The 17,509-nt window shown below is 40.0% G+C and overlaps 2 protein-coding genes and 1 pseudogene across 2 annotated transcripts; all 3 read right to left on the reverse strand.

Moving 5' to 3' along the window:
• Positions 1–1,967: 1,967 nt before the first annotated feature.
• Positions 1,968–4,763, reverse strand: LOC137707926 (F-box/LRR-repeat protein 14). The gene is made up of 2 exons (XM_068446869.1): positions 4,513–4,763; positions 1,968–3,642 (listed from the first exon to the last, which is right to left on the reverse strand). Exon 2 carries the CDS (start codon positions 3,598–3,600, stop codon positions 2,197–2,199), a length of 1,404 nt encoding a protein of 467 aa, XP_068302970.1. The 5' UTR covers positions 3,601–3,642; positions 4,513–4,763; the 3' UTR covers positions 1,968–2,196.
• Positions 4,764–5,150: 387 nt separating this feature from the next.
• On the reverse strand, positions 5,151–10,726 carry LOC137708062 (BRAP2 RING ZnF UBP domain-containing protein 2). Its single transcript, XM_068447045.1, has 12 exons — positions 10,386–10,726; positions 9,789–9,904; positions 9,582–9,690; positions 9,324–9,438; positions 9,107–9,204; positions 7,366–7,472; positions 7,006–7,240; positions 6,853–6,906; positions 6,614–6,751; positions 6,435–6,499; positions 5,895–5,949; positions 5,151–5,755 (listed from the first exon to the last, which is right to left on the reverse strand). Exons 1-12 carry the CDS (start codon positions 10,620–10,622, stop codon positions 5,537–5,539), a joined length of 1,548 nt encoding a protein of 515 aa, XP_068303146.1. The 5' UTR covers positions 10,623–10,726; the 3' UTR covers positions 5,151–5,536.
• A 1,785-nt stretch (positions 10,727–12,511) lies between these two features.
• On the reverse strand, positions 12,512–14,640 carry LOC137708861 (uncharacterized; annotated as a pseudogene).
• Positions 14,641–17,509: the final 2,869 nt, after the last annotated feature.

Consider the following 17,509-nt stretch of genomic DNA (forward strand, 5'->3'; position numbering starts at 1 on the left):
TACCTATCTCTTCCTTTATTAAATGGCATCCTCCTGACCGACATCATGTGATTAATTTTGATGGTTTAGTTTCAAACAACCGTGTTGCTACTATCTTTGCGCTCTGTAACAATAATTCACAGGTGATTGGGGCGGAAGCTCTTAACCTTGATGACGCTACTATTTCGATAGCATAAGCGATTGGTTTGCGAGAAGGGCTCCAGTGTGCTAGGGGCAAGGGTTTCACTAAAGTGATGGTGGAGGGGGACTCTAAGCTTATCATTAAAGCTGTGCAGGGTCATTGGGGGATTCCTTGGAGAGTCAGCTCTATAATCAATGATATTCGTATCTTGGCTCGGTCTTTTAGTCATGTTGACTGGAAGCACATTTTCAGGGAGACAAACTTTGTTATGGATGTTTTAGCTCACCTTGGCCTCTCCCTCTCAAATCCTCATTATTGGGATTTCTGTTTACCTGATGTCGCTTTTCCTACCTTTAATTTTGATTGTATTGGAAACGGTTGTACTAGAGGTTTCGTGCTTTAATGAATTTCTTTGCATAAAAAAACAAAAAAACAAAAAAAAACAAAAAAAAAAAGACTACCTATTGAAATATCTCATATTTTCTAATTTTTATAAAACTTACCAAAATTGGATTTAAAAAGACTTATTGCTCTTAGTTTAAAACTCTTCCTTCTTCCAGCATCGTGGTGTTTCTTTTAAAGCTTGATCCCATTGTTAAACAACCACCAATAACTTGGTCCAAGCGCCGCCTTAGCCTTGCCCACAACCCCACAGTGAACGATGTCCACCACACGATGATTGCTATCTGAGTCGTACTTGAGTGAGTGCAAGGCTGCGACTCGAGACCACCTTCTTTTTTGCTGCATCTGAGTCACTGTATCGTTCCGAGCTACTGATACAAAGTCATTTGTACGACTCCCTCTACATCGCCTTATTCTATTAACTTAAGGCGTCATGATTGCATTGTTCTATTAACTTAAGATGTCATGATTGCAGTGAATCCATGTCATAAAAGTCTCGCTCCATCAGGGGAGAACCAGTGCAATTTGCCTATAAATTGAATGACTATGATGGACATTTACCTCATAACAAGGACAAAAGCACTTTCCCCTCATAGCAAGGACATTTACCTCATGGTAGGTTGGTCATATAAAAATATTTCTCATTATTTTTCTTTCTTTTCTCTAATCTTATAACTTATTAATATATTCCTCTTCTACGTCCTCTGCTACTTCTTCTCCTCTTCGTTTTATAGGCAAATGGCCAACCATCTTTTCTATATTCGGCCCCACATTTCCATTAGCCAATAATATTAAATACAAAAGTTATGTGACCAACCTACCATGTCCAAAGTCTTCATGTGAGTATTCACACTGCTTTTATAGGGAAATTTGGAAGGTAGCCATTTTAAAGACTACCTATTGAAATATAACCCATATTTTCTACTTTTTATAAAACTAATCAAAGTTGGAGTTAAAAAGACATGTTGCCCTTAGTTTTATAAGACCTTCATCCAGCATCGTGGTGTTTCTTCTTAAACCCTCATCCCACTGTTAAACAACCACCAATAACTTGGTCCAAGCGCCGCCTTAGCCTTGCCCAAACCCCCGGTGAACGATCTTCACCATTCGATGATTGCTACCTGAGTCGTACTTTAGTGAATGCAAGGCTGCAACTCGAGACCTTGCTACTGATACAAAGCCATTTGTACGACTCCCTCTATATTGACTTATTCTATTAACTAAAGGCGTCACAATAGCATTGTTATATTAACTAAAGACGTTACGATAGCAGTGAATTCATGTCGTAAAAGTCTCAGCTCCATCAGGGGAGAATCAATGCAATTTGCCCATAAATTGAATGACTATAACGGACATTTGCCTTGTAGCAAGGACAACAGCACTTGTCCAAATGGTACCACAATATGCATCTCACAACCGAAATGTCATAACTTGGCTATCAGTGAAGGCAAATACATCAGAGATTTAGAGCAATAATTTATGCCAACAATTCATCGAGTTCATTACAAACATAACATTCACAATTGGAACACTTTACAGTAATAAGCCATATAAATATATCAATATTACATCTGGATTCTGGAATCTGGATAAATTAATGGTTGCAGAAACCACACTGCCGATACCGACCTTGATACTTACGGCAAATGTGATCCGCTCAGGCGGTAACAAGCTCAAAACATCCATGACAAGTCTTGTCTGAAAGATACGGACTTCGCAGCTCCAAGAACTCCTCTTTCAGAAATTAGAGGACAATCTTCCACAGCTAACAATTCCAATTTGTATGACCCTGCAAGCGGCTTCAACCCATCATCAGAAACCCCTAAACACTTGATTAAACGCAAAATGGACAACCGGGGAAACTGGCCCACGAGCTGCAGCCCCTCATCGCTTATCTCTTGGCATCTGATTAGCTCCAAGGTCTCCAGATGCTGAGCCAAGCAAAGAGCTTCCATACCAACATCATTAAAGGAATACACTTGGTCGAAAGCAAGTTCCCGCACAGGGCACTTCTGAATCAAATTGAGGATTCCATCTAATGTAAATGAGGAAAAAGAAGGGAACTCCCCGTCCGAGTAAGATATCCTGACAGATTCAAGCATAGAACAGTTTTGCGCCAAAGCTTTTAGACATTCATCAGTTAATCTCAATGGGTTATTCATCAAAAGAGGAAGTGAGAAATCAGACGGAACGCGAAGGAAAATGGAGCGAAGATTTTTTGACTTTTGGGCTAAGCCTATGATGTCACAGTCCCTTACCCCAACACACATGTCCAAGTGAATCTTCTCCAAATTCTTGCACTTCCCCAGCACACAAGCAAGCCCCCGCCCCGGGCTGATGATGCAATTTACCAAGCTAAGTTCCACCATATTCTCACATGGGACCCACTGCTTTTGCCATCGATCCACAGCTAAACGATCATAAACTTTCATATATCTGTAATTAACATCAACCTCAAATTGCAAGCATTTTAATTTTTTCCAACTGGAACCTAGCTTAATCAAATCACCCTCCCCAATAGCTCTGCAATTCTTAATGGAGAGATCTTCCAGAGTTTCAAGCCTTCCAAGATATTCAAGCCACTCAAAACTGCTAATATTTAAGCATCGGATAAGATGTAGGGTAGTGAGGTTCTTGCAGCCCACAACAACAGATAATATGCCACATCCAGTTATCCTTGCGTTGAAATTCAACTTCAAAGCTGAAAGTTTTGAGCAAGAAGACAAGTGACGGATACCCACATCCGTGATGAATGTGCAGTAGCTTAATGTGAGATCCACCAGAGAAGGACAGTAGTTGGAAAGAATAAGAAGCCCTTGGTCATCCAACTGCTTTCCTAGTTTGGACATCCAACCGGCATAAGTTATCTCAACCCTTGTCAAGTTCACAAACCTACTGCAGAGAGATGTCAAAGCTTCATTTGCAGGGTCTAATCCACAACCAACCCGAAGAGATTGTCTCTGCTCATTATCCAATCCGTGCAGGCGCTTACATGCCAAAGAAACAGAGTTTCGGTCAGTGGTTTTCTTAATCCTGCTCAAGATCTCCCATAATAACTGGTCCGGCAGAAAATCCATCAAAACTCACAAATTTCCCTCTTTAAAATAGATTTGCACCACCTGATATCACAACAAAAACCAATACGATAAATTTTAGTCCAATACGGAGACAAAGGTAACTTGGTACAGGAATGCATATAATAAAACCTCGGTAGATGCTGGTTGAAACAACATGATATCTTTCTTTCAAAAACTTGAAATGAAAATCTGAATTTGCATAAACACTGATGAGAATTTCTCACATGTGCGCTCTCCCGTTTTTTGATGAATTGAAAAGAAAATGCAAGCAGTTCATCCAAACACCCTGACTGACACAGAAGCCATTCAAAAACCACAGATACCAACAAACTAGGTTCTTCGAACACAGTTTCAGTAACGAAATAACAAAAAACTAACAATTATATGATACGAAGTTTTTAGTTTCATACTTAGAATTTACGGACTCAAGAACAAAATCAAGGGAAACCCAACAAACCGGTTGTCCACGATCGACGAATCAACCAACCATAAAAAGCAAATTCACCAATATCGGACGACAAAATATTTAATCACCCAAAGATGATTGCTCAGCTCAGAACTTCCATGTCCTACAAATTATTGATGTCCCTAATTAATTCAGAAAACCCATAAAATAAAAAGTTATACTTCCACTACTTGATCGAATGCCATCTCCCATAAGACCAATGACAACCCACATAGTTTTCACAAATTAAACAAAAAAAATATATATCAAAATAATATGGCAATTAACCGTTAATCATGTAAATGCAAGAACAATAAAACAAGAAGAGAGACAGATTCAAGCAAATAAACAATAAATCGAACAATACAAGGTATCCATAAAAAGGGGGACACATTAATTTCCTTCAAAGAATCGGCTTAATTAAGGTTAATCTCCGAGGAATTAAGACGAAACGTAAGAGATCTTACCATATAATTTGGACAGAAGCGGAGAGACAGGATGACGATGATGATGATGCTAAGGATTAAGGAAGGCGGAGGAAGATGGAAATCTAACCATTCTTCTTCTTCTCTTCATTTTTTGGTCGGTACAGAAATTAGAAAACCTTTTTATTGATAATTTGATATTGATCGCCAATTGGCTTCAGAAGATCCAAATCCTGTGGGGTTGGTTGCTCACAACATCACAAAAGAGTGGTAGGTCATTCTGGATGGTTCAAGTGGTTGACACCTATTACCAAGGGAAAAACAACAAACATGTGTTCGTTTCGTGCACTCAAGTCGGATCTCTCTCCTTATAATTTTGAGGATGACAACAAAAATTACATTATAATTTACATGTTTGCTTCCCGTGTAAGTAGTCAATAGTCCGGCATGCATGCATGCAAAATAAACACTTGTTTCTTTCACTAAGAAAGAATCTTGATGCGCATTTTTATTTTTATTGCAATTAAAAGCCCGTGGTTCCATTTTTTATCACAACTTTTGACACTCGTTTTTATTACGGTTAATCAGTTACGCACTTCAACGATTTATACAACTTTTAACATCGGTAAAATACTTTATAGAATGTACCCCACAAAAACGTTTATAAAAAATTGTGTATAAAAATGGTGTCAAAGAACCACCCCTATTAAAACCAAACTTTACGATAACTTGGACAAAGTGGGCGTTTAACTAGTGTTGTGAGTAAATATATACACAAATTTGTAATACAAATCCTCTGAACATCATTTGTACAAGTATCGATCCCCCTTTACCGGTCGCCATCAAAAGCCGGGTAAAGGACCGTTTGAGCATTGTTTTGGAGGAATGAGAGTGCAGAAATTTTCAATAACCATCACCCATCAACATAATTTTGCGACCAAGCAAGCCGGTATCCACCTTACCGTACACAACTTGGCCTTAAAAAACTAGAGCAGAAAAAACCGGCCACCCTAGCTGACACATAACCTATGAAATGGAAGCAGAGTAACGCGTCGTTCCTTCAACCTTAGCGTCTCCTCCTCCTGTTATTAGTCTTTGAGCCCTCTTCTATACGTTCATTGGAAACTTCTGGAGAAGTGACAGTGGTGTCACCAATTTCATTCCGTACTGATGGCTGTGGTGGCTCCACCGATACGGGCAAGGCAGTCCCATCCTTTATTTCATCTGATATTGATAGCTGCTCCACCGTCTTCCCAGCCTCAAGGTACATCATCAAATTCCCAAGCTGCAAAATGGTGAAATTTTAACAATGGAAGTCGCATTAGTTTAAGGCATAATCTAAAATATTAAGGCCGGACACAACCAAAAGCTATCGAGCAGTAAAAATTGTATATAAAAAACGAAAGGTGAAAATTTTATATCACCTGCTCTTCTAAGTCGCTAATTTTTTCATCCTTTAGTTTCAAAGTCTTTCTCCCCCTGAAAGTACAAGCATTGGGACCAATTACGCAATAATAGCAGAAAAACAACAGCATACAAATTTACACTATCTTGGGAACATCTACAAAATGGTTCAGCAAATTTAGTGAGATGTTAAAGGGTAGGCCATGGGATCACAATCTTTATAGTCTCCTTATTGTGATCAGACAACCATTTGTGGACAATATAACCCGGATCTCTACGTTGCCTCCATTTTGATAGTGCGAAAATCTTAAAACTCCGATGATATAAAACGGAGCCATTCAAAATTGGTGGGGCATCCAACCATGCGAAAGTTTTTGGCTTCATATCAATGACAATAAGGCATAAAATCCAAAGAGAGAAAATAAACTTGAAGATGTATATCCAGGTCAAAGTAAAAACAAATCAAAGGTCAAATTGCTTACTATCACATCAAGTCACTGAACTTACGATGATGGGTAAATAAAATAAAGAAAACAAGAACAAGGGGGATATATCCATACCTCTCTTCAGATTCAAGTATCTTTGCTTTCCAAATCTCCTGGTTTTTTAAAAGGTTTTCATTAAGCTGCATGCAGAAGAAAAACGATTTTTAGATTGCAAGATTACTGAAAAAATGACCTACTAAAAAGCACATTGAGATTCTCAAGTCTACTCTAGAAGTACAAGAGTTTACACTTACATCGTCAAGAAATTTCTTCTCTTTTACGCACCTGTCCAGCTTGGCCTGCAATTTCTTTAGTGGAACAGCCTTCTCCACAGCATTAGAAATTTCTCGTTCAGTTCCTTCTTTAACTTCTTGAAGTAACGACTCAAAATACTGAAATCCAAATAGCATCCGTGTACAGTGAAACATTAAATGTCACCTTAAACAAGTTTAAACAGAAAACTATTTGCAAGGAATAAGAAAATTCAGCTTACCACTTTTTGATTCTCAAGTTGAGTAGCAAGCAGTTCATTGTATTCATTAACAATCTGCATATAATGGTACACAATGTGAGAAATTCAAATTACAAAGAACATAATGGTAAAACTATGGCCTGTATTAAGTGACATGAAGGGTAAAATCATTACAGCTTCTACTTTACTGTTCAAAAGTGCCTCACTGTATTCAGAATCTACGCAGTCGCAACTTTGACATCCAATAAAAGGTGAATTCAATTCAACCAATTTCCCATCAGTTTTGGATTGAATTAGGCGGTGAACATAATTGTCACCAGCATAATCCCACACACGTTGTGTTTCCAATTCAAGAGAATAACAATGTTCTGTTTCTTTCCAATGCCTTATTGCATGTCCTTCTTTATACCTACATCAAATTTTTGAGCAAGCAAATGTATGATGAAGATACATACCTGAGCTAGAAATCTTTATTTTTTTGGCCAAAAGTGATAAGAAAAATAAGAGGGTAATGGTCGAGTGGAGAATTGTTACCTCCCACAGCCAACAAAGCCACAGATAACACACATCCAGAGATTCTCAGAAGTTTGACAAACAAAACAGTTGGACTTTTCAGGCTGTTGCTGACAATATCGACATACCTGTCATAACATGTGGTAGACAAGTCGATAAATATTTAGTACGTACCTTGTAAAGTCATTTGCAACTATTTATTAACCAAGCAAAATCTAACAGGAAAGTGCAACAAATCTGTAGTAAGAAAGCTGTAGCTAAATCATAGACTGTAATTTAACAATGGCTTGGCTACAAAGAGAACTGATCATATAGGTTCACCACCTCCTAAGCATCAGTACAGGTTAGATGTATCCTGTCACAAGTCAGGATTCATGCAGATCTTTACCTTTTATCTATCACAAATGGGAACATCTATTTTCAGGGATTTTTACAACGTACTTGGATAAGCGAGTTTCTCAACGTGCTTTATTTTATTTTTTTTTGGCTCTAACTGCTTCATCACTTGCACGATTTGGTTTCTTTATAAGCATCCTTCGTAATGTAATTATAAGGTCCTACTGTAATTATAGAGTCTCACTGTAATCTTTTTGCTTTTTTCTACTATCATTGGTTTCCGCTTTTGACTTTTGTGAATGATCCTTTGTCAATAATAGAGAGGGCTAGTACATAACTGGGGAATAAATACCCAGCAGAGGTGGAAAATTGGCAGGTGTGATATACACGGTAAACTCCCAAAGAATTCATATATTACTACTATATAAGTTAATTGATTTTTTTACCTTTCACTGTGCATGGTCAAAGCAACAAAAGCAATTCTAGATGGGTCCTAAGGGTAAGGACCTTTAACTTTTATTTTATTGTAACCCTCATAAGAGGGTTGAAGAGGGAAGATGGCCTGCAAAAGACAGTCTAATTACAGAGGCATAGAAAGAGACATCTTCCATTAGCATATTTGTCTATCTACTACTAGAGTGCTAGGCAAAAAAAAAAAGGAATATGCATTTCCCCTTGAAGAAGGTAGAAACCGTTTCATAGAAATTATATGATGGACCATGCATACATCAGTAGATTTTCATATCTTTTTGTTTGATACTACCCCTTCATAGATTAAACTTTCACCAATTACAGTCCTTTTGAAGAACTAACTGCAACAGGAGCCCTAGCCTGGGTCTAACTACCCTGGGAGAGGAGATTTGATAGTCATCTGTTTCAACTTCCATGAATCAAATACAATATACGCACTTATCAACATGAGGATTTTAACATTGTGAAAGATGGTTGCCAACTTGATTTTTACTCATGATCTCTCCCCCTCCTAGAAATAATTCCCCATAGCAGAAGCAGAAATTCATGGTGTATGAAAAAGAGGATATGAAGTGGAAAGAACCTATGAACTTTATGTCAAGGGCATTATATACAAATGATAATCTAAACATACATTGTTCACAGGGAACAATGCATAATGCTGGAAAACTTTGATCGAGTTCCATCACTTTGTACATAGGGTGGATTGCGAGTCTTATAATCCTAGAATCAAGCATGTGATATAGCATGCTAGGGAAGGGGAATGAAAAGAAAAGGAGGTCCAATCTATTTAGTGTGCTAACTTCTGAACATGGTAAAAAATTACTTGCACAAAAAAGAAAAGGGAAAAAAAGAGGGAACTCCAAAATTACTTACAGGACACAATCAGGCACAAATACACACATATTAAAGGGGAAAAAAATAAAAAGTTGAAAGAACTTGCAAAAATACTTACAGGACATGAAGAATCTGTCCATTTTGAAATGCAGGAACAATGAAATGAATGATTGCAAATAGTCGTGAGGATTCCTTCCATATCTTGGTCCAGTCTCTCTGTAAAATAAGGTTAAGTTAGAAATCTACGCATTGAAGACACAAGAAAAAAAATAATAAACCATAAATACACAATTCACATTTTCACATAGATCCATTTTGTGTGCTTCTGTACATACCAAGACAAACTGGACATGATGGCTGCTCAGTTGAGCTTCCTGATGATGCTTGCGCATGTTCTATCGAACCAGTGTATTGAACATCTACCGTGAAAAGAATACGACAAACCTCCACCTGTATCAAACCCCAGATAAATAGGATTGACAACAATAAAAAGCTTAAAATGGTGTTATATGTGGAACTTTTGTACAACTCCTGCCAATTCAATGCAGCATGTATCTATGTCTATAGGTACAGACAACAGAGTATAAAGTAACCTCAAGCGACGAGAATCGTCCCCCGTTGAAATGCTTGTAAAAATTATCTGTCGAGTCCTGACTATCAAACCTTATCAAAATGCTGTAACGATCCTCCATCCCGTCATTCCTAAACATAAAACAAGAAAACAAAATAAAGATGAAATCCAACAACACGACAAAAGGAAATAAAAGGACCAGAACTGAAAATACTTTCAAAGGTGGAACCTGACAATCCGCATCTCCAAAATATGCTGAATAAATGAACCACAAAACTGGCAGAAGTCCGCATATGTCATGTGATTCGGAACTCCAAGCACACAAACAAGTGGCTTCCTTCCAACCTACATAAAGTCGACATCCACATAAATCTTGCATCGTATTTCTTGCTTTATCTCAGGGTCTTCAAGTGAATTTAACGAGATTCAACACTTCTAAAGGTTCTCAAATAAAAACTTTACCGGAAGAAGTCTTCTTAAGAAACCTAAGTTCAACATATCTTGAACAAAGGAACCTCTTCTAGATGTCGAAAATGTGTAGTTTCTCTCTTTAATTGCTAAAAGTTTACACAAACGTTAGCGTGTTACTTAAAGTTTCCATATCAATTTCTTGGCAAATCAACTCCACATTACTCGATTCCGGAAAATTTTGTATTCACTGTTAAAATTTCACAATATTTTGCTTCACAATTGACGAACACGGTCCAGTCAAGCTCCAATTCTACTAATTTCTACGTATTTTTACCATGAAACTGAAAAAGTAAATCGATCTCTCAAATTTTACATAAACAGTCTAAATTTACTGGCTTGAATTGAATAAGCTTACGGGGAGATTAGACGGGGAGGTGGGGATGACGTCGGCATCGGCGTCGTCGCGGTAGAGAAGCATGATGCCTCTGGTCTCTTCGATTCTAGGGTTTCCAGAAGAGAAAGGAAAGGCCTGCGTGATGTTGGAGATGGAGGAATATGAGGAGTCGCTGAAATCGCTGGAGATAGAAGGCGGCGACCGGAAAACTTCGTCAGGGGAGGCTCCGGAATGAGCTGTGCTCGAACTCGGTGACATGGAGGTAGTAGATGATGACAGTCCGGAGTTTAGCGGGACATTTTGGCTTGCCGCAATGGCGCTCTATGAGGAAGAGAGGGCCAGAGGGGACGGGCGGTGGGAGAAACAAGAGTTTCAATTAGCGTCGATCGGGTGAAACGCAGTTAAAATAAACAAAATTTGACCTTAGCCGCAGGATTTAGATGAACGGCTTGGATCAGCTTGAACCCTTTTTAATACGTTTTTTGAGTTTATTCGGATGCTAGTGTTAGGGAGACTTATTTTTAAATTAAATTTGCAAATCAAATCATGTGTCACTAATATGATATAAGGACATTAATTAACGTTTAAGTAATAATTCAATCATTAATATCCACATCATTTGGGTTACAAAATTTGATTTAGAAATTTGGTCTCCCTAGCATTACCTTTATTCATATTATACTTAGTAAATTTGTGTATAATACGTGTACTAATGATTCATGGGTTACATGTTTTTTTTTTTAATTCCGTAGTACGATACAAGTGTAATACACGTACATAAATATTTTTTTCGTTTAAACACATGTTGTGAAATTAAGAATATGTGTGCAGTGGAATATAAAGTTAATAAGACACAATATTAACAAGGTTCGATAAATGTGCCCTACGTCCTCGGAGGCAATAGTACTTTCTCTCATTATCTGAAATAATAGAAATAAAAAGTAATTCTCACTATTTACTCTCTATCTCTCTAACCTTTTTTTTCTCTCCATTTCTTTTCTTTCTTTCGTATCTTCTCTTCTACTACTACTCTTACATTTGTAAGCTAATAGGCCCTTGTATAGAAATTGTGAGATGTGCTGCTGAGGAGGGTTTGATAGAAATCCTTAAAATTGTGTGCATCTTCATCCACTTTTCTTGACTTTGTCTATACATGAAAGTTGATAGTATCATTCACCTTTACAACAACACGTTATCTTTACTTATTTTTCAATACATATAAAACTTACACATTCTATATGTACTTTTCCATATTACTGAATAAAATATATTTTAAATTCGAGTACAAATTAAATTTTTTTTAAATGACCGGATTTTTCAAAATATTATTTTAGCAAAGTTGTCGAATAGTGCAAGAACAATGCATGTTGATGATGCCTTAAGTATGACATCTTCCAATTACTTGCTAAAACTCTAACCCTCATGCTTCAAGAACTTTCACTGTGAAGATTAATGGTCAGAGGAGCTCTCTATATATCCCCACGAGCAATGGCGGATCAAGGAATTTAACCTTGTGGGGGTTGTAGCGTAGAAGTTCTAAGCGCGTGCGTATCCAAAACTTTTCAATTTTTTCATTGAGGTATTTAGTCGAGCACTTAGTGGACATGTTATTATCTTCCTAGTTCTATACAACAACTTCGAAGGGCTAGTGTCGAGCATCAATTGCCAAGGCGTGGCGTGCAGCCAAGGCCTGTTGAGCATCACTTGCCAAGGCCTATCGAATTCTGCAACAAGCAATAAAATGAAGCATCATTTACTGCAACAAGCAACATAACCAGAGGCTTAGACTGCTCCAAAAAGGGGTTAAAAACGAAGCACCACTTACTGCAACGAGAAAAAGTGAGAGGCCAAGCGCATACGAGTTGCAAGAAATAATAACGTAACTAGTATGATCAGATTGCATCCTCGGAGGATTGAACTCGAACTGTTTTGCTGCATTGTCGTCCTCTGAAATTATTAGACAGAACCTGAGACGCTTTGTGCAAAGCTCTTGTAGTTTCTGCAGACAAACTCTCTTAGCTTGTTGTAATTGTTCTTACAACTTTAAAGTTGTAAGATCAATCCAAATTACCATCGATACATATAACGTCAGCTCAATCAATCCAAATTGCAGAAACAATAATCCACATAGATATTGGAGCAAAAACACGATTAAATTTTCATTTCACTTCCATTTTTTGCTACAAAATTGAGAAACCGAAATCAAATTCTAGCCTAGCATAAAATTTTTTCTTTTTACGTTCGGAAAAGTGATCAACTAAAACATAAGATGACAATCAGATGAGCTGATCAATCCAGCACAACCAGCTTCTGATATTCTTCCCCAGAGATGGCTGCTTCCGTGGCAAGGTCCGGGCGAACTTCTCCCTCGTTATCCAAGAACAACTTCATCAAATTCTTGGAGAAGCCACTCAACAATGCCATCCCTGGTTGCGTGATAGGCACTGGCGTAGACATTGAGTGCCTCAGATTCCAGAACACAATCTGTGGCACTGCATTCCCATACCCTCCATCTCTATACTTCCTCTGTATTGTCTGATAATCAGTCTCCCAACGCCTACTACTCGAAGCCCGATCAACTCCATGTCGCTGAACACAAAGATCCTCCTTATCATCTGCTCTGGCTTCAATCTCCCCTTCACCGCCACATCAAGTAGCAAATCAAAAACCTTTTGAAAATTAGTGTTCATGCCCCATTCCATCCTCCTAATAAAGTCACACTTCGACCGCAGATCACTGCCGTGTGTCAAATGGAGCTGAGGATTTTGGCTGAAAGTAATGACCTTCCCCTTCCACAGCTCGTCACTCAATTCGGACACTAGCAATCCTAAAGCCACGGACACCTCCATGGGAGTCCCATTCATGCTTCCTAACACATCGCAAACAGCCAAACAATTCTTCATCTTCCCTTGCTTCAACAAATCATCCACCATTCTCTTCCACTGAAGCTCAGCCACCTGCCCGCCATCTCTATGATTCACAGACTCTATGATCTCATGTGGAAGCAGAGCACCTGCCGCAATGGTGGACTTGCCGGCCTTGACATCCTCCAGATACTTCATAAACCGCTTTTGGTCATGTTTCAAAAACTTCTCCCTGTAAAACTTCATTGCAACAGAGGCCACTCGGTTGTAAGGAATGGCACCCCACTGGTTGTCACCTATGTAAACCTCCGGCAACTCTAATAGCTTCCTCAACGGCACCAACACATCCTTCCTCAGCGGGTCACGGACTCTATAAGCATAATGCGCCTCCTCAACCCCTTCGTATTCTGGATACAATTCTCGTGGGAAGACCTTCTTGCCGATGCTTTCGCAAAACAGTGTAGCTTTGTCGAATGATGAATCAATAGAAGGGCACCACTTGGTTGCCAGGCTTATCTTTTTGTACTGATTGACCTTGAAATTTTCGATATCTGACTTCAAACACTCTGCGAAAAGATCCGAAACTCGCTCGTACAAGAATCGAAAATCGGGGTCAAGCTGGTACCTCTCATTGCTTTCTTGGCCATGGCAACCTTCTTCTCTTTCCTCAAACAGCTCGCCTTTTCCTTTTCCGACTGCGCTCTTTCCAATGCCCTTTTTACCTTCGCCCCTTTGGACTGCTCAACCGCTAACCAATTGCTTGACCCGCGAGCCCCCTTGCTACCCCGCCTGTACGGTGGTTTGGCAACGCCGCCGTGGCGTACACTCATAGGATTTAACGCCGCCGTCCTACTATTACTAGCGCCACTTTTTCTCATAAACCACTCTGCCTTTTGTGTCTTCCTCACGTCTTCGCCTTCAAGGAGTCTGTAGAGGATCTCCGGAAGGTCTTTAAAGTACCTGAACTCGGCAAGGGAGGCAACGTTGCAGGCAAGGGTCTTGGGATGGTGTTTGTGGAGCCAAAACGCCGCCGTGTAGAAGCCCTCTTTGTCGGACTTTCCAGTACCGCCGACGCCGCGCAGGTTACAGATGAGCTTGAGGGTGGTTAGGTCGTTGTGGGCCTAGGCCAGCGGCAGCTGAGTGTTGAAGTAGGAGGCTGGGGTGTTGGGGACGATGTGGAAGAAGAGATCGACGCAGGGGTTGCCGGAGTAGAGGAATGTGGCCGAGCCGTTCTCAGTGTAGCCCATTGGGGGATGGACGGCCACTGGAGGCTTGGTAGCGTCGTTGAAATTGGCGACCATGAGATCGATGAATGGATCGCCGGAAGCGGGCAGCGATTGGGGTTGAGATGTTGCTGATTGGTTTGGGTTTCTGAGCTCTGGAGGACCAAGAAGACTTGGATGAGCCATTGCTATGAGTTTGTCGGTCTTGATTTGGGATTAGGGTTAGGGTTTTGGTTGCAGTATACAAGGGTTTAATCGATGGGGATGTAGAAAAAAGTATGTAGGCTAAAAAATATATTTGTTATTGATACGTGAATGTGGAGAAATGGAAGAGAATGCCTTTTTTCTCATTGTGTTTCTCTACAAGATTACAAGGATATATATACATGATACAAGTGTGTAGGTAGGACAAGGTAGCCGTCCTAGTGTGTAGGTAGGACAAGGTAGGACGGCTGTAGGACGACTTGACGGCTGTATGACGGCTAGTGTGTAGGTAGGACAAGGTAGGACGGCTGTAGGACGGCTTATTCTTCCAATAATAATATTATATACAATTACACAAGGACTCCAACCATATTCCTTATTTGTCTAACACTCCCCCTCAAGTTGGAGAGTGGATGTCAAGAACTCCCAACTTGCGTAACATACCCGAAAACTTTTCTTTCCCAAGAGGTTTGGTAAACAAGTCTGCCAACTGTTGTGCCGTACCCACATGCTTGGTCTCTATTGTGCCATCTACAATCTTATCTCGTATAAAGTGACAATTCATCTCAATGTGACGAGTTCGTTCATGAAAAACAGGATTGGCAGCTATATGTAACGCTGCTTGATTATCACAAAATAAAATGGAAGGACCATCCAAAGGAATGTTCAAATCCTTCAACAAAAAACGAAGCCAAACTATCTCGCAACAAGCACCTGCCATGGCCCTATATTCCGCCTCTGCTGAAGAGAGCGAAACGGTTTTCTGTCGTTTCGTCCGCCAAGAAATCAAAGAACCGCCCAAGAATACACAATACCCAGTAGTCGAATGGCGAGTGATAGGGCAACCTGCCCAATCAGAATCACAAAACGCAGTTAACTTGGTCTGGTTGTCAGAATGAAATAATAAACCTTGACCTGGAGTAGCCTTCAAATAACGAACAATACGAAGCGCAGCATCCATATGAGATATCCTTGGCTCGTGCATAAAACGGCTTAGAACATGCACAGAATAGGTGATATCCGGCCGAGTGATAGTGAGATATATTAACCGACCTACTAATCGTCGATACTTTTCAGGATCCTTGAGAAGTTCTCCTTTATCAGATAATTTTGTGTCATCCATAGGAAAAGCAATGGGTCGTGCTCCCAAAAAACCATAGTCCTTGAGAATCTCTAATGCATACTTGCGTTGAGAAATATAAATCCCTTGTTTGGAACGAGAAACCTCAATACCCAAAAAATATTTTAAATCTCCAAGGTCTTTTATCCGAAAATGATCACGGAGAAAAGACTTCAGAGAATTAATGGCACTAGCATCATTGCCTGTAATCACAATATCATCCACATAAATGAGCAAAGCTGTGAAAGAAATACCAGACTTTTTAGTGAACAATGAATAGTCAACTTTGGATTGTTGAAAACCGGCAGAAATGATGGCACTAATGAATTTGGCAAACCATTGGCGAGAAGCCTGCTTAAGACCATAAAGTGACTTGTGAAGGCGACACACAAGATTCTCCCCCTGTCGCCGAAGACCAGGAGGAGGAGACATATAGATTTCTTCATGTAAGTCACCATGTAAGAAAGCATTATTAACATCAAGCTGATGAAGAGACCAAGACTGACTAGCAGCAAGAGCAAGAAGACAACGCACCGTAATCATCTTAGCAGTAGGAGAAAAAGTGTCATGATAATCAATACCTTCAGCCTGAGTGAAGCCTTTAGCAACCAAACGAGCTTTGTAGCGGTCAATAGAGCCGTCGGAATTGTGCTTGAGTTTGTACACCCACTTACAACCAATGAGAATTTTGCCAGGGGGCAAGGAAGTTAAAGTCCAAGTACCATTAGCATGTAAAGCTTGAAGCTCCTCAGTCATAGCACGTTGCCAATTAGGGTCAGTGGCAGCCTCGGCAAAGGAGGAAGGCTCCACAGTCCGACTGACAAAGTTAATGTAAGAAAAATGCCTGGGAGAGTAACGGTGATAAGAGAGAAAATTACAAAGTGGATATCGCGTACCTTGCGTAGAACCGGGTTGCGAAGTCGAAGATGGGTGGGATGGCAGAATCACCTGCGAGCAAACGTAGTCTTTTAAATAGGATGGAGGTTTATGGGCACGGGAAGAGGTGCGGGGAATGGGAGGATTGGTAGGTAGTTGGGGGGGGGGGGTAGGGATGTCCGTGGGTAAAAGGGTGAGAGGTGGAGGAGGGTGAGGCGTCGAGGCAGGAAGGGGTGGGTTATATGTAAAGTCCAGAGGGGGTGGGATGGGTAGGGTAGGCGAAGAGGATGGGATAGGAGGGTGAGAAACAGCATAAGGGAAAGTAGTTTCGTGAAAGATGACGTCTCGACTAGTGAAAATGCGGTGATTGTCGAGATCGTAAAGGGTATAAGCCTTTTGTCCATGAGGATAACCGAGAAAAATGCAACGATGAGCCCGAGGGGAAAATTTGGCGGTGGGAGTGACAGAGGTGGCATATGCCAGACAACCAAAGACGCGGAAGTGGTCATAAGATGGGGTTTTCGAAAAGAGAACCTCAAATGGGGATTTATGATGGAGAAGACGGGTAGGGAGACGATTGATGAGATAAGTAGCGGTAAGAACACATTCCCCCCAAAACTTGATAGGAAGATGGGATTGAAAACGAAGGGCGCGAGCGGTTTCAAGAAGATGACGATGTTTTCTTTCAACAACGCCATTTTGTTGGGGGGTATAAACACAAGAAGTTTGTAAAAGCACCCCATGATCAGAGAAAAAACTACGAAGAGATAAAAATTCACCACCATTGTCAATACGAATGCATTGGATGGTAGTGCGGAATTGGGTAGTGACATAAGCAAAAAAATCCTTAATTAATTG

The sequence above is a fragment of the Pyrus communis genome, chromosome 11 (genome assembly GCF_963583255.1).
Source record: "Pyrus communis chromosome 11, drPyrComm1.1, whole genome shotgun sequence".
Taxonomy (NCBI): domain Eukaryota; kingdom Viridiplantae; phylum Streptophyta; class Magnoliopsida; order Rosales; family Rosaceae; genus Pyrus; species Pyrus communis.

What these genes read in the sequence shown, in the direction of transcription:
- LOC137708062 (XM_068447045.1), bottom strand. Translation starts at nt 10,622, where the DNA reads ATGTCACCGAGTTCGAGCACAGCTCATTCCGGAGCCTCCCCTGACGAA. An exon ending in GGACAGATTCTTCATGTCCT is followed by an intron (nt 7,473 to 9,106) that starts GTAAGTATTTTT and finishes ATGTTATGACAG; the next exon opens with GTATGTCGATATTGTCAGCA. An exon ending in GGCTTTGTTGGCTGTGGGAG is followed by an intron (nt 7,241 to 7,365) that starts GTAACAATTCTC and finishes AATTTGATGTAG; the next exon opens with GTATAAAGAAGGACATGCAA.
- LOC137707926 (XM_068446869.1), bottom strand. Translation starts at nt 3,600, where the DNA reads ATGGATTTTCTGCCGGACCAGTTATTATGGGAGATCTTGAGCAGGATT.